This window comes from Periplaneta americana, chromosome 4 (genome assembly GCF_040183065.1).
Source record: "Periplaneta americana isolate PAMFEO1 chromosome 4, P.americana_PAMFEO1_priV1, whole genome shotgun sequence".
NCBI classification, from domain to species: domain Eukaryota; kingdom Metazoa; phylum Arthropoda; class Insecta; order Blattodea; family Blattidae; genus Periplaneta; species Periplaneta americana.
The window spans coordinates 81,395,718-81,421,311 of record NC_091120.1 but is presented as its reverse complement, the minus strand read 5'-3'; the positions used below and the strand labels follow the sequence as shown (position 1 = coordinate 81,421,311).

The 25,594-nt window shown below is 35.6% G+C and overlaps 1 protein-coding gene across 1 annotated transcript in view; it reads left to right on the top strand.

The window, feature by feature from the left end:
• The first annotated feature begins 2,937 nt into the window (after positions 1–2,937).
• Positions 2,938–25,594, top strand: part of sbr (small bristles) — a 55,851-nt gene continuing 33,194 nt past the window's right edge. The window contains exons 1-5 of the mRNA XM_069823619.1: positions 2,938–3,167; positions 12,775–12,946; positions 16,591–16,759; positions 18,596–18,682; positions 22,350–22,454. Coding sequence (XP_069679720.1) covers positions 3,065–3,167; positions 12,775–12,946; positions 16,591–16,759; positions 18,596–18,682; positions 22,350–22,454 — 636 coding nt within the window. The 5' untranslated portion in view covers positions 2,938–3,064. The remainder of the gene's footprint in view (positions 3,168–12,774; positions 12,947–16,590; positions 16,760–18,595; positions 18,683–22,349; positions 22,455–25,594) is intronic.

Genomic DNA, 25,594 nt, shown 5'->3' with positions numbered 1-25,594 from the left:
GAACACATACAATTAAGTTATTTGTAGTTTGTAGTTTAATGAACTATGTCCAAACATGGATAATCGTCAGATAGTGAAACTGTTGCAATACCGGTCACAAAAAAAAGTTAATTTTGTAGTAAATGATTAAAACATATTCGTGGTTAACAAAAGGGAAAAACGATTTTAGTGTTCATTGTACTGTGTGCCATTCGTATTTTAGTGTTCCTCACGGAGGCGAAAATGACATTAAAAAGTACGCGAACACTACTTACAGAAAACGACTAGAAATTTTATTAAAAAGTCTTGATAGGTTTAATGTCTTAAGTTAGCTTCTGATATCCCGATTTCGCTCGTAGAAAATCTATTCTGCTGACATCAGAAGCACAGTATTAACACAGTCTAGTACATACGGTCACGAAGCTCAATACGTAGGGAATATGCATACAATGACAGATGAACTTTAGTTGCTAGCCACTAGGATCGCTACTATCGCACAATCTATTGCTCCTAGTACTCTCAGTTGCTAGTTCTAACCGCTTGAAGAATGGTATCGCAAGCAATGCAAAAAATTACTTCAAACTTCGTGACTATGTACTAGCAGGGGCGGCTTTAGGGGTAGTGTCCTTGTGCCATAACACTGCCTAAATAAAATATAATTAAATCTTATTTTTAACTTACATTCAGAGCGCTATAAGATTACATATATTATTAAAAAATATGGATTTATCATGGAGTGAATCCAGCAGAACATCGATTTGAACTACCGCGCCGCGCCGTGTCAGAGTTAACAATGCCGTTCGCCCGTTCATGCGCTGCTGTACGACTGTACACTGTACTAGCAGGACGGCTTTAGGGGTAGTGCCCTCGTGCCATGACACAGCCTAAATAAAATATAATTAAATCTTATTTTTAACTTACATTCAGAGCACTGTAAGATTATAAATATTATAAAAAAAATATGGATTTATCATAGAGTGAATCCAGCAGAACATCGGTTTGAACTACCGCACCGCGTCGTGTCAGAGTAACAATGCCGTTCGCCCGCTCATGTGCTGTTGTATGGCTGTACACTGTACATATGTCATTCGAGCCATTGCCAACTACCTCTGTATGGGCATGCGCAGAAGTGTTTTGTAATCCATTCGTGTGAGCTTCACGGTTGTGCAAAGGACAAGGAGAAAGGTCTTATCCGTGCCATTCAGTTGACAACTCTATTCGAGGTGGCAGCGAACGAATCACGGCTGACTTTTTTCTCGGCAAATGAGTTATTGAAAAGAGCGCAAGCGTAGGGAAAACAGTGCGGTATCTGGCGTCATATAATTATGCCTGTAAGAAAATTGTGTTGTGTTGATGAGAAACAATAAATTATGAATAAAATATTCCATTATAAAATACACTTTCTTATTATAAGAAGATAAACGGAAAGTAAATACACATGGAAAGATTAACTCTAGATTTGAACATAAATATGTAAATAAAAGGTGCTAGTAAAATGTTTATGCAAAAAAACAAATAGATTTGTTGATGTGATATTAAAAATTCTTTCTTCTGTTTCCTCGTGTTCTTTTTGAATGCATCTGGTATTGATCTAAGAAAAGTATAATGGACTTAGTTCACTTGTGGTAGCAAGATCCCCAATTTTAGGCAGAAAGTCTTTGAACTCTTTGCTGAAAATTACAGGAAAATAGAATTCAAGTACAGAACAGTTTAGAAAACTTCAAAGTTCAGTGAATTTATTATATCAATTTATTACTAGGTCTATTATTATTATTATTATTATTATTATTATTATTATTATTATTTATATAAAATATTCACGATATAAAACGATATATTATCGTTACTTTTCGTTTCTGACTTAAATGTTCTGGCACTACTCAGTTGGGAGAGCGTTGGTACGTTAAACCAAAAATCCCGGGTTCGATGCCCGGCCCCGGAACAATTTTTCCCTCGAAATTATTCAAATCAACTTTACAGGGAGTTATACCTGAAATCTTGATTTGCATAATACACGTCACTGTTCGTGAACAGAAAACCACAATTTAAGTCACACGGAGTTAGTGTGCACTCGAAGGCTGTCAGCCCACTTTGAGGTCTGTGGATATAAGAGGGAAAAATTGGATCGGTGTCGGGTAGAGTTCCCGGGTAGCTCAGTTGGGAGAGCGTTGGTACGTTAAACCAAAGGTCCCGGGTTCGATGCCCGGCCTAGGAACAATTTTTCTCTCGAAATTATTCAAATCAACTTTACAGGGAGTTATACCTGAAATCTTGATTTGCTGAAAGAAATATTGGTTACATAATATATTTGCAAGAAATGATTTGATTACTGTAATGGGAACGCCTCAAATTATATACTTCTTCGTAATTTTCTACACGCGAAATAAGTTTTCCGTCTGCCATTTTGGCGCGACACTGAACATGGCACAACATAATAGTAACAGTTGACCAATTAAAATTGATTTATTAAAGAAGGCCATGATCGCACGCATCGGAAAAGTTGCCTATCCAAGAAACGTGGACGGATTTGCCGATAGGCGATGCGTCCGATACGATGTAGTGAACGCGGTTACATAAAATTACAGCAAAGATTGTCTTTTTCCGATCCGTGCGATTCGTCCGATGCGTGCGATACGATGTAGTGAACGCTTACCTTAGTAGCTCGTTGGGCTCGGGCGGACTGCGCTTGTGCTCGCTGGTGTAAAAAGGAACGCAGACTATAAGACGCGGTTGCCCTCCAGAGCTGCCAAATTTAACTTAGAATAGAATATTGTTAATTTTGCATCGGTGAAGTAATACTTGATAAGTACATATAATGAAGACCATTTAATTAACTGAATGTATTTTTCAGATAAGTTGCATCCTTTTCAAACGTAAACAATAGAATACAAACTTACAATTTGCTGTTTTAATTTGCAAAATGTTGGTATTGTCCGTGTGGCAAAGAGGAAGAAGGACATTTTGCAAAGCAAACACTAGAGTGCAGTTTAGGAGAAAGAAGGAAGAAGGAAAGAGGAAGGCGAGGTGAATTAGTTATTTGAGTGTACTGTGTATATCAGGGATAGAAGATTTTAAAAAACAATAGATGATCCAAGAAAGAAATTTTACAAATATGCCAAAACGTAACAAAGGCAACAGAATATGGAATTCAGAAGGAGGAGCAGGTCGTGAAGGAAAATATTATTATGGTAACGACAATGTTTTCTTTTCCTTGGCTTGCGCCATCATTGGCAAGTGTGTAGTTAGGAGTTACAGAAATAAGTTTAGTTTCAAGTGTATATATGGATGTGGTTAGGAATAAGACCGGGCAACTTACGTTAAGTATAATAAACGATTTAATTGGGTCCGTGAATCGTCAGAAATATATGACGCATTACATCACCTGTACCCATCACCATCTGTTCGGAATCATGCATACAGAAATGCGACAATGGCCGTGAATGGAAATCTTGTAACTAGCGCACAGGTACTTGAGGTGATTTTGGGGTAATTTCCTAGAAGCTGTTGATGTTTCAAAGGCCATTTTTGCACTTGCGTTAAATTGTGTTTATAAGAAATTAAAAGCATAGTGGGACAAACACTATACTTGAGCCCATATTTTTATTTTTATTTACCAGTTACAGTCCCCGGGATTCGATCTGATAATATTTCGATTTGTAATCAGACGCTTTATCACTACGCTATGAACTGATTTGGTAGACCCACCTGTCATTTTTGAACTTTACTGTGTTTCCATTCTCTTGTATAAATTTAACAAGTGAAACAAAAGACACTAAGGATTCCCGACACTAATATCACTAATCGATCAGATGAAATATGGGCTAAACTCCAGCTACATTGTCAGCTATATTAGACGTTGGCTGCGCATGCGCGGATTTGGTTAATAACTTGAATTAACCAAATCTAACCTTCGTATATGCAAGGGGCGTAACTAGAGCACGAAGGGAACTTTTTGATTTAATCCGAAATGGGATGCAAAAAGAAATCCAGGTCAGGATCACGCGTGCGGCACGGAAGACGGGAATACAACTGAGTATGGTAAGTGCAAAAACAACATAAGGAACAGATTCTAGGAAATTACCGATTTTGGAATACAAAATCGTTGAATTAACTTAATAAGTGATTTAACCATTTTTTAATTTTTTTTTGTGTAGATGGAGTTGAAAATGTAAGGATTATATATAGTGATACATCTGGAGGAAGGGCATACCAAAAGCCTAAAGTAACCAACTTAATAAGTGATTTAACCATTTTTTAATTTTTTTTTTTGTGTAGATGGAGTTGAAAATGTAAGGATTATATATAGTGATACGTCTGGAGGAAGGGCATACCAAAAGCCTAAAGTAACCTAACCTGTCCCAGATTTGTTCATGTAAGGCATACGTAAAATCTAAGCTAACCTAATGTAAGGTAACAATACATAACGAAAAAGGTAATTCTCCAGAACAGCTAGCCTACACTAGAGAAACCCCAAACAAAAAGATAATTCTTCAGAACAGCTATACCTTAGAAAGCCCAATCTTCTATTGCTTCATTGGCTTCTGTGAGATTTATATAATGCTAAACACGTGGTTTTAGTTTGCAGCCACAAACTTTCAACATAAAAATCGTTTAATGCTTACCTGTATGGTAAATGGTCAATTCCACGATAGGTTGGCCATTGAAGTTAAAATTAAATTTCGTTTTCAGTATATGTTCTTTATATCATTTTCTTCAGGAAAGTTCATATTTTTAGAAATTAGCAGAAAAGTTCGATTTATTTAATTCATCTTTGTTTTACATACATCCGAAGTGAATATTTTTAGTGTGTACTTTTGATCTGTCAAATTTACTTTGGCAGTTTGTTGCCAAACTATAACTTAAAATTAATAAACAAGGCTGTTCTCTGTTGTAATTCTGTTAACAGAAAGAGAAGACTTTAAAATCAGTATCAATTTACTTTTATGAATGTCAGTGAGTTTAAAAATTTGCTATTTTAAAAATAAGTGTTTTTATGTAACACCCGTCACAGAATATGCTTAAAGTTACTCTTTTGCTCTCAGTTTTTGTCCTGAAGGCACCAATTTTAGATAGCTAAGTCAAAATATGATGCCAAAAGTACAGTCTGTTTTAAATTTTTTTAAACTAAAAATAACAAGTGTTTTAATGTGACGGGTGTTACAAAATTAGAACACAGAGAACACAGGAATTCTATATTTTGATTTATTGCAGGTAGTTCCCACAACACATTATTAAATAGGTTTCAAATGTTGGTAAATCTGAAGTTTAAGTTATCAACAGTCGTCAATACCTGTTTCCTCCAAAAGCTTACTTGTCTGAAAGATTTCCCACCAAATTTACATTAAGCTGAATGTTTGGTCGAAAGTTCTGATTTACTTAAATTATAGGCTACAAAAGTAAATGTACTTATGTTCTATTTTAGTTAATCATATTACTTTTCTATTCTGTAATATTATTTCTTGCTTACTTAACAAGGAATGAATTACTGAAGATATTAACCACTAGCATAACCTAAAAATAAATGTAGATTAAGCTGCTGCATTTTTAGGATACACGAAGCTGCATGTTAACCATGAAATGATTTATTTTAACGTTTTGAGATAGCTGGATACTGTATATATTTAATTGCATGGGGAAATCAGCAGTTGAATGCAACCTGAATGCCATAGGCAAAGAAAATTAAATAAAGATAAAAATTCTGTGGTGTTCGAGTAAAGGGGGATAAGTAATTTTTTATGCAGATGGAATTTTGTTCCCCAGATGAACACACAAGTTAAATAAATTATACAAGTGAGTGTGCGAAAATGAAAAGAATACTAGCAGTTGATGTGTTTTGTGTAGAAAAGCATTTTCAGTAAGAGTTCCAAGTTTAATTTTCATTTATCTCCAAACTCATTTTTATGACATCCCCCTTTACCCAAACAACACAGATATGAAGACTATTTGCAGGAGAGAGAGAGGGAAAAGCTTAGGAGAACAAAGAAGCTATCAAGAAAAGAAATTACTGCTCACAGTAAGAAAACAAAACTGAAAGTTTGAAACTAAAGGGCAAGAAAAGCTGCATTAATAAACACTAGTATTTTCAGTGATTCACCTGTGTACGAAATTCCAGTCACTGGGAAAAATCTGTCCAAATAGTAAAAATTGAGACAGCTCTGAATATGATGCTGCTTAAGTTGTTGCATTTTGTTTTGCAATTACAGTTTTAGTAAAATTTATTAAATTCCATTTATATTTAGCATTTGTTGAAGTGAGCATATATACTAAAAAGTAAATTTTTGTTAGGAACAACAGTTTAATATCAAAAGCGAATCTGTTTTTCTAGCCACACTATTTCGATTTTATGGATGTATTTTTTATTGTTTCTATTAAATATTTGTATTAATTTACTTTAGAGCGTCAGAAGTACAATTGTGAACCTGTCAACATCATATTTGTAATTTACTAAGTGAAAGTTAACTTAAAAAAATTGCACACTTTTAAAACATATGTCTACCGTTGATATTAGGCTACCAGTACTCTTAAGTCTATGTAGTGAACTACAGAAAATTTATGTTCTATGATTTAAACCAAAAAAAAAAAAAAAAAAAGTGAAATTTCTTCAGACAAGTAACACCCGTCACATTATTAAGTAACACCCATCACATAAGGTTAATTAAATTGCAAGTGCAAGTCTTAATATTTTAATTACATCCATTATATCACTCGATTCCTTGAACTTTCCTCTCACTGAAAATAGGTAACACAATTAATTCAAACTGTGAACTTCACAGAGTTATCAGTTAAACTGTATCATTCATTTATGCATGTCTTCTTCATGTTACACCCGTCACATTGTTTATTTCACTTATATCACCTGACAAATAATGGTTAGAAAAAAACAATTAGTTGTGTCTGACAAGCAAGAAGTGGAGATTCATTGGAGTACAAAAGCACTAGTAAAAATATTTTATTAAATATTGTATTCCAGTTAAATTTCGAAGAATCTCTTTCTGAAAGTAACACCCGTCACAGTGGAATTGACCATATTCTAATTTATTGTAGTATCCCTCCCCACTTGTTATAAATATAACACTAGAGTACTAGGAAAATAGACCATCTCGCTGGTAGCGTAATTTATCTTGGGCTTCTCGCATGTTATGTTGGGAATAAATTAGTAACGTAGTAACAAGTAGGGGAATGGGGGTTACAACAGTGCATTAGTGTAAAGAGGTAAATAAGTTACCAAAGAATTAAAAATATTTATGTTGAAAGTATTTGTCAGTGCATTATACGAGGGGGATCCAGGAAATAACGACCGTTTTGTTGTAATAATTAAAAAAAAATATATTTATTTGAAAAAACAAAGTCTGTTACATAACTGAAGCTTCCTTTACTTCTCTACATAATCACCACCTACATTTAAACATTTGTCGTATCTGTTCACTAGCTTTAGAATTCCCGTGTTATACTCCTCTGCCGCCAGTTCATTAAGCCAGGTGTTCACTGTTTTCTTCAACTCTTCATCACTTCCAAAACGCGTACCACCTAGAAAGTCTTTCAGCTTAGTGAAAAGGTGAAAATCGCTAGGAGCAAGGTCTGGACTATAGGGCGGATGATCAAAGACTTCCCAACCGAATTGATCCAGCAATTCTCGAGTTGAAGCAGCAGTGTGCGGGCGGGCATTGTGAAGAAGCACAACTCCTCTCGAAAGCATTCCTCGCCTCTTGTTTTGGATGGCTCGCCGTAGTTTTCGTAAAGTCTCACAATAACGATTTGCATTGATTGTAGTGCCTTTTGGCATGAAATCCAGCAAAAGAACACCTTTGCGATCCCAAAAGACAGTAGCCATGACTTTTTGTGTTGAGAGAGTCTGTTTGAATTTTCTCAGTTTCTTGGGTGATGAGGGATGATGCCACTGACGTGAATGGCGCTTGGTCTCTGGGGTGTTGTGAGACACCCAGGTCTCATCACCAGTCACAATTTGATCAAGAAAGGCGTCTCCATCTGTGTGATATCGCATCAAGAATGTCAATGCTGTGGCCATTCTCTGAGTTTTGTGTTGGTCACTCAGTTGCCGTGGAACTCATCGTGCACAGATTTTGTGGTAGCCAAGATGTTGCGACACAATTTCACCAAGCAAAGAACGAGAAATGTCAGGAAAGGCAATATGCAATTCGTCAAGTGATGTGCGCCTGTCTTGCAAGATTCTGTCATTCACTTTAGTCTTCAGGTCTTCTGTGATGAGTGATGGGCGTCCGGGTCGAGTTTCATCGTGGACATTTGTTCGCCCATTGTTGAACATTTCGCACCATTTTCTCACATTTCTTTCATTCATTACAGTATCACCATACACTTCTTTCAATTGCCGGTAAATTTCTGCAGGTTTCAAATGTCGGGCATTCAAAAATCGAATCACACTCCTCACCTCACAGTCGGCGGGATTATCAATCACGTCGTTCATTTTGAAGTAACACAAAATGCACAGTGGCGACTTGTTGCAACCAGTACTCACAACATTATGAGAACACATGTTAAGGAAGCCAGTTGACCTTCAAACAAGGAAGGGGAGTCAGCTGCGCGGCGGGTATGCACGAACAGTCGTTATTTCCTGGATCCCCCTCGTATAAATTACCCAGAAGCCAGTGAAACAAAAGAAAACTGTGCCTTCTTTTGTGTAGCTTTTCTAGAAAAACACCGAAATAATTCAAGTGTACACAGCGTGGAACTTTCGTAATGTCACATTTGGTCATGTAGGTAAGACAGAAGAAACAGTGGTGTATAAGCAGAGTCTGAAGAAAAGTATCTATTCGCTAGTTTCCTCCATGATTATAAATGGGTATATCATCCCTGTTGGTACTCATATGGGCATGAAAATGGTGACACCAAAGAAAGCAACTCAAAAATGTTATAGTGCATGCCTCACAAACACTAAACGTACATGTCACATAGCAGACATCAAGGTGATATTGCCACTCATGCCACACGTGCTCCAACATATATACTGGAATATATACACAATCTGCGCATAACAGAAGTTAAGGCAAAACTGGGGTATGGCCAGACTTTGGTAGCCTACTTGTGGCTAATATGGACGAGCCTGCAGATGGCTGTAGTTCGCTCTTGAAGGGTTAACATTTAACCAGTGATATGGAGTGGGTTTGAAACCCCTCATTGATCGGTAAGCATGACTAGCCGCCCCTGGAGTGGACTGCGGTCAATATAGGACTGGTACCTTGAAACGGTGTAGGCTCTGGATTAGGATGGGTTTCGTATTTTGCAACTTCTTTTTTTTTTTTTTTTTCTATACAGTATACAATATATGAAACTAAAAGGTTTAAATATAAGACAAACACGTTGAAAATTGAATCCAGTTTTTCCGCAAAATTATTTTTGTGACATTAAGGAACTATAAGCCATAGAACCATGAAATTTTTCCAGCATGTTTGTGTATCATGTGACAATCTTTTATCATTTTTTGGAAGCTCTTGAACCCATAATAGTCATAACTCAATTTTAATTTCAGGTAAAAATGTTGAAAATATTTGTCTCTTGAAGAAAAACTCATAAAAAAATACACTTCATGTTTAAAGGAGTAAAAAGAATGACAATATATACAGAAAGGTTGTAAAATATAATGCAGAAAATTTGATTAACTTACCACAAATAGTTTCTGAGAAATTTGTCCTGAAACTATAGTGATTTAACTTTGCTTGTATTGGACGTACAGTCCCCCCTTAAATACTCGTAAGTTTGTCCATAAAACAGTTGTCTATATATGCTGTCGCAGAATCCTGATGAAAAAGATAAAAGCATGTTTCCTCTCCAGCAAGATTATGCAACAGCACATACATCCAAATATTCCGTGGGTAAACGTCATAGGGTCGATTTCTAAAACATGGACGAAATCGCGGTTCCAAACCCCAACTTTTAAACTGTGATTGAAGTCTGAATCCTTGTGCAATTTCTAAAACGAAGTTGAGACGTGATTTGAGAAGAAACCGAGGTTCGTGACTTTATATATATATATATATATATATATATATATATATATATATATATACCGTCTCGAGTCGACCACTTTTTTCGTATTTTTAACGCTACTTCACAGACAATGCGATCTACTATTTCACCGAAAATGTTATGTTATAGCGCACAACTCAGGGATTGTTTTCTGTTATTTTCATTTTATGAACACTCACGGTCACTGAGGAAAACAAATTTTAAACGCTGGTCGACTCAACCCTGTACATGGTGTTAAGTTGACCACCATATTAAAAATACATGTAAATGAACGTTTGCTCTCATTCCGGTCGATATCGACCTCCTTTTGGATGCTTTTATTATTATTTACTTTTCTATTTTTTATTTTTCATTTATTTGGGATAGAAAAATGTGAACTTTAAGACAGTTATTTTAATGTGCATACATTAAAGAGATTAAGGCTCATAAATTTAATAGGAAATCTTTAATTAATTAGCAGACATAAAATTACGTCAAACTACAGACAACATTATCATATTATTAATGTATTAATTAATAAAATAGCCCTGAAAAATACAGAAAATACAGTTTTCATCTCCTAATTAATATCATAACCCTGAAAATCAACACCAAGTTTTACGAATTCCTTTTCCTCCATAGGAACAAAACCACTTAGCTTTGTTTCTACCTGGACATAGTCAATAAGACTCACATACTCCACCTCAGGATATTTGAACTGGAATCCATCACAATTTCTAACAAAACGAAGTTCAAGTCCTCCTGGAATCAGTTCCTCAATGCAACCGACATAAAATTTAATTGTCTTTTTAGTTGGGAACTTCACTAAAAGCTGATCCCCTGATTTAGGGTCATCGAAATTTTCATTATCATTGTTATCTTCCTCTTCAACCCACTCATCTGACGAATCCTTAGTGGAATGTTGTCCGTCTTCATCATTATCACTGGACTCCTGGTACCGTATCCTCTCTGTTTTCTTTTCTTGGTGGTTTTCTCGGCTTCTCTTTTTCTGGTCTCCTCAGTTGAGACAGGATGAGAGATTTCTTCATTTGACTGAGATGTTCCGCCTTCAGTAGGCCTATTGATACAATACTTTTTCCTGGTTCAATTTCAATTTTCCTTTTCTTGGCAGCTATTTATTTTTCATATCTCCTGCCCTGGAGCACTTTGAGACTGCTTCTCCCACCAGTGCCGGTGTGGACTGAGATTCTGGAGACTTTGTCAAACCAGATTGTGGTAGTTTATTAAGGACTCTTTGTGGCTCGAATGGATTAATTCCAAAGGCCTGCATGGTCGACTCTGTACTGGAATACAACTTCAACTTCTGACATATCTTAATAATATGGAAAAATATTTTTTGTTGTAATATGTTGTTAAGCTTAAAATTCTGATTACGGAAATACAGTTATTTTGTATTGCATTACAGTTAAACAAGGTTAAATTATTAAAAGTTAGGCAGAGTACATTTTTGTTACTGTTTTTGCTATTGGCATCAATGAATTTTACATAATCAAGGATACAAAATACGTTTGGCACTACCTTGCGAGATTGAAAGGGGAAGTGTCATCAGTCAGCTGGATGCAAGCAGTGGCGGCTAGTAGGAAATTCTATTGGAATAAACACGTGAAATTAGAAAATGTACACAGTGGTCGAATCTAGACCCCCAGGTCGACTCTAGATGGTTCCACGGTGTATATATGCAGCTAAGAATCGATTTTTATTCCTGATAAACAGTCGATATTAAAAAGAAATGAACATTGGGATTAGTATTTTTATTGAATTGGAGTAGGTTACTTTTTTTTTGTTCTCAGCTAACTTAGTGTTATATTTACTAATTTACAGAATATATAATTATATGCCTTTAAAATATTAGCATATTACTTACAATAATATTTAATAGGGAACAGATTTTTAGGTGCCAGAATGAAAATGAAATGATATTGACTAAATAATTAGCAGAAGTTGACCGTTCATGTTATTACCTTTGTTCTTAACTACTACTAACATTAACTATGAAAACCTGGTTCTATGTAAATAATAACCTAAATGTTAACTGGATTAAAATTTAAATTGAAACTAAAATGTAGTATGGTTCTATTTTCACATATAGTAGGCTACTACGTGGAAAGCCCCAGTATCATAAAACCTAAAATAAGAAGACAAAATCACGTTTGCTTCATATTCTTGTAGGGCCATATCAGTTTCGAGAAGGTATTAAGTAAAATATCCAAAAATACTGTAAAGACTGAGGATTAAATTACAATTCATAACATTGACGCAGGATATGTGAAGAAGTCTCTTCTGACCTTTCAGCCTCTTCACCATTTATAAATGAGTTCATTGGTGATGGTGATGGCTTGTAGGCATATTTTTAGGTGACAGTGGCCTAACAATATCTCGTTCACAATATTCTGGTGAGGAAAAGAGGGATTCACCAAAGTCAGGCCATAGACTTTCGATGAAGAATATGGTCGTCTTGGAGCTTGTACTTTATTCCAGATTCTTCGATTTTTTTTTTTTTTTTTTTTAATATTTTAAGTTCTTTTTTGAATCCGGCAAGTATAATAATAAGCCTATGAAAGGTCCTGGCACAGTAAGGAGGTTGAGGCAATTTTTTGCCAAAACATCAGCATCTTTGTTCCTTGTGATATTGGGTGGATTTTTATTATTTCTTGCCAATTGACATAGCAAGTTTTGACATTTTAAACACCTTGAGGAGAATCATGTTTCTTGGAATCATGCAGGTTTTAATTATTCAGTCACGGAATACATGTATATGAACTAATCAATGTCAAGGTATATTTTGTGTTTCAGAACATGATGATAGAGGAGGTGATATTATTCGGAGGGTGTCTTTCAAACCTGGAAGCAACCGCATTGGAAAACACAGAACTCGTGATTTGGATATGGCAATCCGTGCCCATGTTGAAGATGATGATGTTGACATGGCCGCACCAGGATCAAGCGCAAGACTATCTGGACGTTTGTAAGTAAACTAATTAAAAGAAATGTATAAAAATGCAATATGCAAGATATTAAAATAGAAGCAGCAATGTGAAATTGCTCATACTTTCTTATATACTTTTTGTAATAACTAATGAAACAGCTCTTTAGAGAAATTTGTATGAAATAAATTGTCCAGCTATCTTCTTCATAAATTTCTTTCTTTCAGAAAACCACAAAGATATTTTAATTACACCAGAGCTGATTAAACACGGACTTGATTGGACTAGCATACAGTTTTCCATATTTGTTAGCCTTATGCCCAATTTCTGTAATGACAGTTATCTGTACATATACAATTATTGTAGTCCCCCCCCCCCCGCCAACATTTAGGCCCATCATTACTCTGGACACACCGCAGTCTTAGGGATTATTGTAGTTACCTGTACATGTACAGTTAGTGTAGTTAGTTATCTGTCATATACAGTTATTGTCACCTTTACAGTTATCACTGTTTCAAAGACATTGGTATAGTTCAGGCGATTGTGCGTTTGTCTGCTGATCTGGAGTTGTGCTCGGGCATGGGCTCGATTCCCACTTAAACTCATTACCTAGTTGTTTTTTTTCCGAGGTTTTCCTCAACCGTAAGAAGAAAGTCAGGTAATCTATGGCAAATACTCGGCCTCATCTTGCCAAATACTGTCTCGCTATCACCAATTAAATAATATACCCACTTCTGGGCACAAATGAAAACTACGATGGTGGGTCGGAAAGTAATGCACAATAATTAAAAAAAAAAGTTTAATAGGTAAACAAAAAATAAAACACAAATGAACTCGCATTTTTTAGCTACTTTCCTACATAGACTCCAAGTTTCTCAACACATTTCTCTCATCATGGGACCAGTTTCAGTATCCCTGGTCATAGAAGTCGTTTGGTTGGAGTATAGCCATCTGCAGACAGTTGATTGCACTTCTGCATCGGTCGCAAAGTGATGACCGGCCAGGAATTTCTTCGTAGGACCAAATAGATGAAAGTCCGACAGTGCAAGGTCTGGACTGTATTGTGGATACTGGAGCATCTCCCAACCAAATGTGTTGATTTTCTCGTAAACAGGAGCCGCAACATGGAAGCAAGCATTGTCATAAAGAAGTTTGACATCGTCAACAAAAATGTTACAGTGTTTGTTATGAAGGGCACAAGGCAATTTTACCAATGTTTGAATGTAGGTGCAGCATTCACAGTGGTCCCGAGTTTAGCAAAGTCCACCAACAAAACACCATGCATATCCCAGAACACTGTCACGAGCACTTTCTAAGTAGGTTATGTCACTTTGAATTTTTTCTTTACAGCATGTTTCCACTTCATAGAGGCCTGTTTTGTTTTGGGTGTGTAGTGGATGCCCAGGACTCATCATCAGTGGCAGTTCCTTTCAGAAAGTCGTGCCCTTATGTAGCATAATGCCTTAAGTGGTCCAAGCATGTCATCATTCACTGGCCCTTGTGGTCGTCTGTCAGGTTCTTAGGCACTCAGCGGGCATTGACTTTATGAAATTTCAATCTGTCATACACGATATCGTACACTGCACTGTATGAAATGTTGAACTGCTGAGATAAGGTTCGCAGTTGGATTCGCCAGTCATTCAAAATTGCTGCCTCAATATCTGTAACATTGCACTGTTACTGACGTGGCGAATCACAAAGGTTATCACGACCATCTGCGCACCACCTGGAGATGTTGCTAAGGTCCATACAGTCTTCCCTGTACACACCTCACATGTCCCTGTGAATTTCACTCGGGTTATGTTCTTTAGCCCACAAAAATCGCACAACACTTTGCTGCTCTTCAAAGTTAGTGACAGTAACATGCGCACTATCTTTGTTGCATAGTTCACGCTTCTGTTGCTAGAGCTGCACGCGCAAAACAAATTGTGTCTGTAGTGAAAACTTCAAACTATATTTTGGTGAAATATCAACATTCCAGCTGCAATACCAATGCAGAAAATAATTGTGCGTTACTTTCCGATACACCCTTGTATTATAGGTTATATGACAAAGAACTGCAAACCAATAGTATATTAGGAGTTATATTATGTGAATTATACTAGTTTTGTAATATGATAAATGTCAGCAGCAGCAACAGTAATAGTGATAATGACATAGAGGATTTATATATTATTATGATGTAAAGTACATATGATATTTCCGTGCAGAAATTCTGCATCATATGATGAAGGATGAGTGGAACGGAGAAAAATTCTCTCCGGTACCGGGATTTGAATCCTGGTTTTCAGTTCTACATGCTGATGCTCTATCCACTAAGCCACACCGGATTCCCATCCTGATGTCAGATCGAATCCTCTCAGTTTAAGTTCCACCTCTTGGGTCCCTCTAGTGGCCTACCCTCATGCACTGCGTCATAGATGTATGACAGTGGCACAATGTCCACACAAGTGGATAATAATATATGATATGCGAAAAATAATCATTTAGTGTTGAAAGACAGCGCTTACTCCATTGGATCCCGGCCACTTAATCACTCATAACGAGTGCACCTCTGCACATGTGTTGACATTGTGCCACTGTCATACATCTATGACGCAGTGCATGAGAGTAGGCCACTGGAGGGAACCCAAGAGGGGGAACTTAAACTGAGAGGATTCGATCCGGCATCGGGATGGGAATCCAGTTTGTGGCTTAGTGGATAGGGTGTCAGCACATAGAGCTGAAAACTCGTATACCTTATATTTCTACTTATGGTATATCTAATATACCTTTATTCTTGGGTTATAAATCATATAAGGTATTTGATTCCGGTTGAAGAGAATAGATAGTCCACATTGAACCTTACTGAGATTGATATATGTATACCGCCGTTATAATGAAAATCTTTTTAGGGTTTAAAATTTTCTTAATTTAATTTGATAAATTATTTCAGATCCTGGTGCCAGAGAGAATTTTTCTCTGTTCCACTCATCTTTCATCATAGAGGATTTAGCCTAGCACTAGAATTTTCAGGCATAATTTTATTTATTTAACTTATTTTAATGATGCAGTGTTTAAAGAAAATATCGTAGCAATAAGATACCACTTGAATTTTGTATTAGATAAAATAGGATAGAATCGGCTGTTTTTATTTCTGTACCTTCACTGCGTGTAAGAGTAAGGTTGAACTTTCCAAATAATATTTCCTTATTCTCTTTGGTTACATTTAGTCATCTTTCCTGGTAAGAAGATCAGCCAATAGCATTTCGATTCTAAATAACCAGTAATCTTTCAGTGATCAACAGAAGCCTAAATCATTTACATTTTTTTTTTGGTTGAGATAACTCTGAATAATCAGTATTCTCTCTCTCTCTCTTTTTTTTTTTTTTTTTTTTTTTTTTTCGGTAATAAAGTAATTGAGATATTTTATGACATATGTATTATATCAATGTCATGTTTATGAAATTACTTTTACAGTTTTCGATTTCTCCCCTGTCCAGCATGTCAGAATAATTGTTAGTTAGTAAAACAAAACACATAGATGTAGAATTTGACAAAATTGTAGATTTGTTATACATTTGACAGGTCTGTCACATTTTATGAAATATGCCCTAAGAAAGATAAGTCCTAACATAATTAATATGTTGTCTTGTTTTGGATCTACAATAACTTACTTATTCAATTTGTGTTATAATGGTTCCAGTAATCCATATTCTGGAAGGGCTCGCAGTGGAGGTTTTGTTGGTGGAGGTGGTGCTGGAGGACGAAGTTCTAATGGGAGGAGAAGATCTGGGCGTAACAGTCCACCAATAACAACTCAGTTCACTCGTAAAAAATTTCCTGAACACTCAGCATCTTGGTACAAAGTAACAGTAAGTAATTATGCACAAATATATGAATAACAGTCTGCCAGTATCAACACAATTCACTCGAAGAAATTCAGCATCGTGGTATAAAGTAATAATAAGTATTTATGTTCATATATAAATTTGATTCCTTGTTTAATTGCAAGAAACATGTGCATTTGAATGCAGAGGCAATTAGTAATGGTTTTAACTTTTAAAAAGTATAAGCTATTTCAAAAGTCAGTTCAAACATTAAACCGCTATAAATATTATAATATTTGAGATCAGTGTTAGGCAAACAACAGGGTTTACAAAACATTGGGAAGATGTGTGCTGTTCTCTTGTTCAACGTACAGCATTCGTCTGCAACACCATGCACAGCATTTTGCAGATAATGTCTTGGAATATTGGCAATTTCTTGCGGAATGGTATCTTTCAGTTGCAGTAGGGTTGTTGGATGTGTCAGGAAAACTCGTTCTTTAAGATAACCCCACAACCAAAAATCGACCGGATTGAAATCTGGAGATCGCGGAGGCCACATTGTTGGAAAGTGCCTATTGATGACACGATCGCCAAACAGTGGCGTAATTAAATTGTTTTGCAGGGATAAAGATGTGGGGTGGAGCACAATCTTGCATGAAGATTATGTTTTCCATATCGTGATTCCTCAGTCTAGAGATGACGAAGTTCTGTAATTTGCTGTACTAGTGCTCCCTGTTTACTGTAACACGTCTGTCTTATTCCATTATTGTCCACACCTGTGGAGTAATGGTTAGCGCGTCTGGCCAGGAAACCAGGTGGCTCAGATTCGATTCCCGGTCGGGGCAAGTTACCTGGTTGAGGTTTTTCCTGGGTTTTCCCTCAACCCAATATGACCAAATGCTAGTAACTTTCAGTGCTGGACCTCGGACTCATTTCACTGACATCATCTTCAACTCATTCAGACGCTAAATAGTGTAAGATGTTGATGAAGCGTAGTAAAATAACGTACTAAAAAAATTAATGGTGGAGTTAACACTCGTAATTGAGGTTATCAGGCACTTTCCAACAGTATGGCTTCCACAATCTCCAGATTTCAATCCGGCCGACTTTTGGTTGTGGGGTTACCTTAAAGAACACATCCAACAACCTTACTGCAACTGAGAGATGCCATCTCGCAAGGAAATGCCAATATTCCAAGACATTATCTGCAAAATGCTGTGCATGGTGTCACAGACAGAATGCTGTACGTTGAACAAGAGAATGGTGGACATCTTCCCAATGTTTTGTAAACCCCGCTGTTTGCCCAACGTTGTGATGTTTTTGTTTTTAACCCTATCTCAAATATTGTAATATTTATAGTGGTTTAATGTTTGAACTGACTTCTGAAATACCCTATATATCAGTACTACTTTTCTATTCATTTTTTTGGATAATTACTCATAATATGTAGATATCTGAGTTTTCAGGAAAACAATGTTAGTACTTAAATTGTGAATAATAATATTGTCACACAAACTGAATCTCATTCCATACTGTATGAATGGTTCCATTACATACTGTACAAACTAAATTCTACTACTTCACTATTCATACTTAATTCCATTATGTACATACTATACAAATTTCATTCCATTATATAGGCTATTGCTATTCATTTTGAATTCCACTGCCATTTGTGAGCCAGTAACTAGCGTACTACTTGAACTATGCACACTGACATCCTCTTTCTTACCGCAAATAGTATGTGACTTATTTTTACTGAAAGTAATTATTTTTGTTTGGACTGAATGGAGGTGGCAAACTTTAGGAATGCTTTGAATGAATAATATTGTTCTAATGAAGGACGAAATAACGAAATTTTACATTTTCATTTTATTTCAGCTACCTCATGGAGGAAAGTATAGTAAGGAATACATCCTGAAGACATTATTGGCCAATGTTGCACCAATAGTATTCATTCCACTTGCAGTAAGTTTTTTTCACAAAAATGTTATTTTTATTCATTTATTTATTTAGTCATAATATTGCTGTTATTGATCTCTGGATTATAGGCAGGAAGTGGAGAAATGATGGCACAGAAAAGGTCGAATTATAGTGATGAGGTGATGCTTGAAGATTGGCTGAATGTTGTTTTATTGTTTATTATAAAAATTTCTCTTTGCCACTGGCTTCACGTGGTAGGGGAAAAGGAATTGTGGTTTAGAGTGAATATGAATCTGGAGAGCTGGTTTGCCTAGAGGCTCAACGTGATGAGGGCAGGAGAGTTTTGTTGAGGCAAGTTATTGTTTCCCACATTTGCTGACCATAGAGAAATTGATGAAGGAAATGAAGTAAGACCCTAGGCAGACTGAGCACTCTGAGAAAAATAAAAAAAAGCAGTCATAGATACAAAAAGCAATTCTTTGCGGCTTTTTATGTAAGTAATATCATCAAAGATTGAAAATTTTCCTGAGATTGTCATTGCTGTTTTTCAGAAGAAAGTGGGAAGCTTCCCAACCTTTTTGATGTCACGGACCCCCTGTAACAAATGAGGAGTTCTATGTAATAGGGGCCCATGACAGGAAACCATGTTTTGAGAAAAATGGGAATAAAGAATTCAACTAGCATAACATTTTATTCATTGCTTATTTACTTGTGCAACATTATACAAAAAATACTCTTTCATATTTTATTCTATCAAGGGCTAAGTAGAAACTAAGTTTTTCTTCAGTTTTCATATAGATATTGATGTTCGAAATGATGCTTATATGGGTCCTTTTTAGGGAGAACAACTGTTCATGGTCCTTTTTTTTTTACTTAGGAGTGTTACATTATTATGTTACACAGTGTGGTAATATAAAAATACAACTTAGAAGTAAACAGAACACAAAAATTATCTTAAACAGATTTTAACAAAATGTAAACATAAACTACTTTGTATGAATTTTGACACTTAAGTGATTCTTTCTTAACACTAAGTGAAGTTAATCATTCAGATTTAGTTCATCATCACTAGCTCCTTGTGCATTTTCACTTCTGGATTGCAGGAAAACTTCTTCGTATCAAGCAACATCATTTGGTCCAGGAACTTAAATAAACTGCACACATCTTTTTCTTTTGCTGGGCTCAGTTGCACAGGCTGGCTTCCCAATAACCTAGTGTCAATATTCCATGTCAGTCATTTTTCTTGAAGTATTTCTTGTTTAAATCTTGTTTTGTTACTGTACATTTTTCAAAACATTTATTTTTACAGCATTGTGTAACTAGAAGAAACTGTTTGCAGAAATAGCTTCACCAGTAACAGATGTATAGCTTTCGCCGGAATTCCTTTTAATCTTCTTCGCAGCATGATCTATTTGTGACTGTCCCTTGCATTTCTTAATTCCATCATTAACAGCTATCTCAGACATCTTCAAATAACATAATCAATAACACAACTGCAGTTCATACTCTCGTAATGGCTTGTCTCTCCTACAAAAACTGATTTCAAAATGGCTGTCACACGTTCATATATTGAGATATCGCAATGAAACTTTGCAGGTGCAACAATGTAACTATACACTCAGAAAATGCAATCTCCCTAAAAATGGTCCATGACGGTATGGATCTGTATTACATAGAACTCCTTCAATGTTAATTCACAGCGGCCCCCATAAAATCCAAACTGGAGTTTTTTTTTTTTTTTTTTTTTTTTACATTTTACATATCATAAAAATGAAGTAATAAATTACAATTTTACAATACTAAATGTGCCATTTATGATAATGCAATACTGTTACAAAGGGAAATATTCGGAAGAATGTGAACATAATAATTAGGCCTAATGTTATTAATTTAACACTCACCTTATGTGATGGCTGGTGCTGTTTTTCAGATGTCAGGATCAAAACTGGATATTTTCAGATGTAGATCTGGCTCCACGTTAAGTCTGTTTCTGTATTTGTTTTTTACAACTTATGTACAAGATTAGAAAATGTCTCTCACAGATATGTAGTGGCAAGTGGCAACAGGTGTCTTAAAGCCCTCTTGGAAATTTCAGGGTAAACAGACTTAGCTTGGAACCAAAACTCCAGTAACAGTAACAAATGAAACAGCATTTTGAACGTCAAATCACAGGATAGCTCGATAAGTTCTCCTTCGAGAGAAGACAGTTCATATTCCGAGTCTAGGAAGGGAGTTTTCATCCACTCGTTTTTTTTCAGCACAAAGTAGTTTAGATGTCAGTGATTTCATATGTTCAGTCATACTTTCAGCAACATTACTCATTCATTAGTTTGCATAGAACTATTCTGTATTCTACAATTTATCACAATCTATTTCGAGTTGAGAGGGAGTCCCATGCCATTCCTAGCATCCTAATATTGCAATTTTACATTTCTCAATGTTTTGATTCTGAATAGTTTTGTGAAGTGCAGGGAATTCCTAGCGGTTGAAAACCAGTTCAAATAAAGAGTTAACTCTGCATCAGCTGATTTTGGTAATTCTCTCAGGAGACTCTCTTCACATAGGTTTCTTGTATTTAGGCTCCCTATCTGGTCACTAACAACCTGAGTTCAGTGCACGTGTGATGTCACAGAAAAGAAAGCTTTTTCAGTGAGCCACAAATATAAACTAATTATTTGTGTGAAAAATGGAGTGTGAAAAGCAAATTTATCAAGTGGGGACTGCATCCCAGAAGGAACAATTAGAAGATTGGATGAAATAACAACTTAAATTTAGAAGTTTTGTCACTCTATAGGTTACCCTTCAGTATACCGGGATTAAACTATAGCGTCTCCCAAAAGCCGTGTTATATAGGCTTCTACTTTATTTTAGAGCTGTTCTGAAAAACTTTCATAGTATTACATTTCTCCGAAAATATGGATATTTTAGCTATCCTGAAAAACTTTCATAGTATTACGTTGTACCATGTCTTGTTGTGGTTTGAATGAATGCATTAAATATGAGAAATGCTCAAACTATAACATTATGACGCGAATTTTTACTAAATATGCTATAAAACTTAAAAAATACTTAAATATGCATACAGTTATTCCCAAAATATCACGTTAATATGCAGTTTCGTAGTAAATATGCCACAACATTAAAAATGGTTCAAATATGCATTTAAGTTATATGCACAATAAAAATCCTTCCATTTCCTTCAGAATGCTTGGAATCAAGTTTAAATCAGTCTAAAACCGAAACAGTTCCATAGGAAAAAAATATGACATGTCATAGAAATTCGCCCCTTACTTGTCAGTAACCGACAGCAACATTGTTTCTTTTTCAACAAATATGGTTTTCGATGTTTCCTTCGTAAAAAAATACATGCATATTAGTGTTTACAAATTTCTATTGAAATAATGTGTCCTGTTAGTCATCCTTGGTGGTTTTGCAGTTTTCTTGTTAGTCATTAGAATTAAGGTTTATTGGTTCAAACCCAGCTTGGGACAATGGATTTTGAGAGGTGATGAAGTCCTTAGCATGGTTTCTGTTGGGAGGAAGTAAAGCTGGGAGATACGTGTCATTTATTTACTGCATGTAAAATAACCATGTCCCTGATAACAGAGCACCAGGCAAAAGAAACAATCATGAAAGGTAACTCACTGATGCTTTACTCATTACTCTCCAAAAATAAGTATGTAAATTGACTTTAATTTATTATTTCTTACAGTATGAAGTTCGAGGTTCAGAATCTTCATTTTATGTTGATGATAGTTATGCTGCAGAGAAGTTGGCTAGTATCGACAGGAGAATTACAACAACTAAGGGATTTAAGGTATATTACTTAAATTTTGCTTTACACAGTGGAATGTCATTACATTGTTTCCTTTATTGTCTTTTTTACTGCTTTTTTCGTCCTCTATTTTTGGTCCCAGAAATAGTCCCACATAAATAACACTATTTTTTCTCGATTCCATCATTCCCCATACTGTTGTTTTGTTGCATTGATTGTTGAGAAATCACAGTTCCAATGCAGTATTTTCGCACGTGGATAGTTTTCTTTTACTTTGAAAGGGTGAACTTTTTGCTCTCCATTATTATCTTTGAACTAAGAAGTGGCAGAAGATTTTAATACCGATTTTGTGCCAAATTTTGCAGAGAAATGTGAAATGTATTATGCCGCCATGTTATGTAATATGATTCGTCGTCTTAGTGCAGCATGCGAACTCTCATTGTGCATGGATATAGTCTGTTATTACAGAAAGTAGTTACTATGTGTATGAGCTGTGCTATGAAGACAGGCATTGGATTCTGTAAAGAAATACAATTTTATAGTACCTTATTGATTAATCCGATTTTTGCATTGGATTCTGTAAAGAAATACAATTTTATAGTACCTTATTGATTTGTCCGATTTTTACACACAACGATGTGGAAATAAATAAACACTTATTATTATGAAATGTAATACACAGTCATCTTAAGTAAGTTGATTTGTCGTCTTAATGCTGCAACTTGTTTCGACCATGCTACAGCACAGATGCCAATCTCCACAGTGGCAAGTGTGTCTGTTCATTGTTTATGTTCAGTACATGTTTATATGCTTAGACACTTAAGGAGAACTATCTTTGTAGGATTACTGAAGAGCTAGCCAAGTACTGGCATTGTTTTCATGTGATATGGTAGGTATAGGCCTAATTTGTGACACAGGTTGTAGTGGCATGGACTGCAACAGTATGGGCTATCAGAAGCCTGCCTACTTTAAACAGTATTATTAAGTGAAGGGATGTGAATGATATAGTCTTAAGCCACACAGACAAAATTTCACAGGAGAGCGTATTGAAAGTTTAGAGTCCAGTGCTATTAGGTGCGGAATCATAATTTCTTTGGTGTATAGTTACATCATTTGTTGAGTAATTTTTATAATATTTTACTAGTAGCTGTCCCATATATGTAAGAAATGAACTTCCAAAAGAATCAATCTTCTTAATGTATCCAGCTGTTTGCTGACGACATAAAGTCCACTATAGTCCACTGTAGTCGTTTTAATTCTTGTTTTTCATGAGAAATGAGGGGTATTTTGATCGGTGTTCATTATAGACGCCTGTTGCTAGTAGCCAGAGATGGGATGTAGTCAATATATACTGCAGAGCTGTGTCTTCTGCAACTGGTACTGATGATTTTAATTTACTTCTTTTTGTAATTTATGGATGGACAGTATAGAAGAATGATTATTACACCACAGACAAGTAGGATTATCAGAAAGGTGAAATTGATGTAGGTACAATTGTGTGACAATGTGACTTCGTCCCTCCTCTGGCAAACTAGCGAAAGTGACAAATTAGCGACCCTGTACTTAAGGTCTATATTGTGCTATTTAATAGTATAATACAGACCTTAAGTACAGGGTCGCTAATTTGTCACTTTCGCTAGTTTGCCAGAGGAGGGACGTTGTTCTGGCTACTTGCAAAAGAAAAAGAAAAAAAAACTATTTTTGTTAAAAGTGTGGCTTTGGATCATCTCATTCTCACCCCTTCAATTTTATGAGACTAGATTTATGGTAACACATATCTGCATTCTGAACATATCACGAATCAAGGTTCATGATTTTAACACACTTCATTCCTGTCTAAATTACCAGTAACAACCAACATCTCATAAGGAATTGCGAACTAATTTCTTGCTCATACATTATCACTAGCCAATAGGAGAATATTCATGGCTTGTTACGATGGTGTGGGAGGTTGTAAAACTCCACCTTCATATTTACCTCACTCTCAGTATCATTCTTATCTGAAATTCACTATATCAGTCAGGCATAAAATGTACACAAAACAAAAGTTAATCATAAAATTTTTTTGCAAGGAAGTAGTGTGCATAGTGTTCTAATAAAGGTGCATTCAGTGTAATAAAAAATTGTTCAATTCACGCATCGATTATGTGAGTATTTATCACTTAAATTGTCCAGGGAACAATGGGATGAGTGTATAACTCTATTGCGTGTATTATATGTGTAAATGCGGTAATTTTTTAATGGTTCCCCCGTACAGTAATTTTTTTAATGGTTTCTCCAGTACAATCCCTTGTAACTGGCACCCAAATAACTGGCAATACCAAAACAACTGCGCTTTTGGCTAAGCCAAAAAAAAAAAAAAAAGTTTAACTCTGCCACAGTTTGGGCTGTCAGTTTTGCCACATTAAAAAGTTTGCACAAACTTTCATTTTCAGTGAATGATCGAAGCTAAAATTTATTAATGTATTATTTTTGTTGCGTGATGTGTTTTAATAAAGATAATCAACACAGTTTTTATGTTTTAGTTATGTTCGGACCGTCAGTGTTGCTACATTAGGAAGGTTGCACGTACTTTCAATTTCAGTGAATAATTTAACCTAAAATTAGTGCATTATTTGTGTTGTGTGATGTGTTTTAATAAGGAAAATTCACACAGTTTTTAAATTTATTCAGTTATGAACAAGTGATAGAGAAATAAGCTTCATATGTCTCAGTTTCAACATTTGGTACCATGAAATACGAAAAATTTTTTTTGTATATACGGTACTTATTCAATTATCCAGCAAAACCTCATATCCAGAACTAGCCTGGTTCCTTTGGTGCCAGTTAAGAGGTATTGTACTGTATTACGGTTTTTCCATATTTATCGTTTTTGTTCCCTGTTCCCCTAAAAAACAATGGATCTAGGTTTCACTGTAATTATCCAGGAGTTTAGTAATTTAATTTTTTAAGTTTGTCGCCAGTTTATTGGATAAACATTTTGGTTGTATACCAATATCTTACATTAATTAAGGTGGTTGATTTTAAAATATACTGAAAGAAAAAATCCATTATTGAATGTAATAAATTGCCTACTAATGCTACTACGGGTACTAAAAATACTATATTACTATTACTACTACTGCTGCTGCTGCTGCTGCTGCCACTGCCGCTGCCCATCCATTGTTAAGAGGTTTGACTTT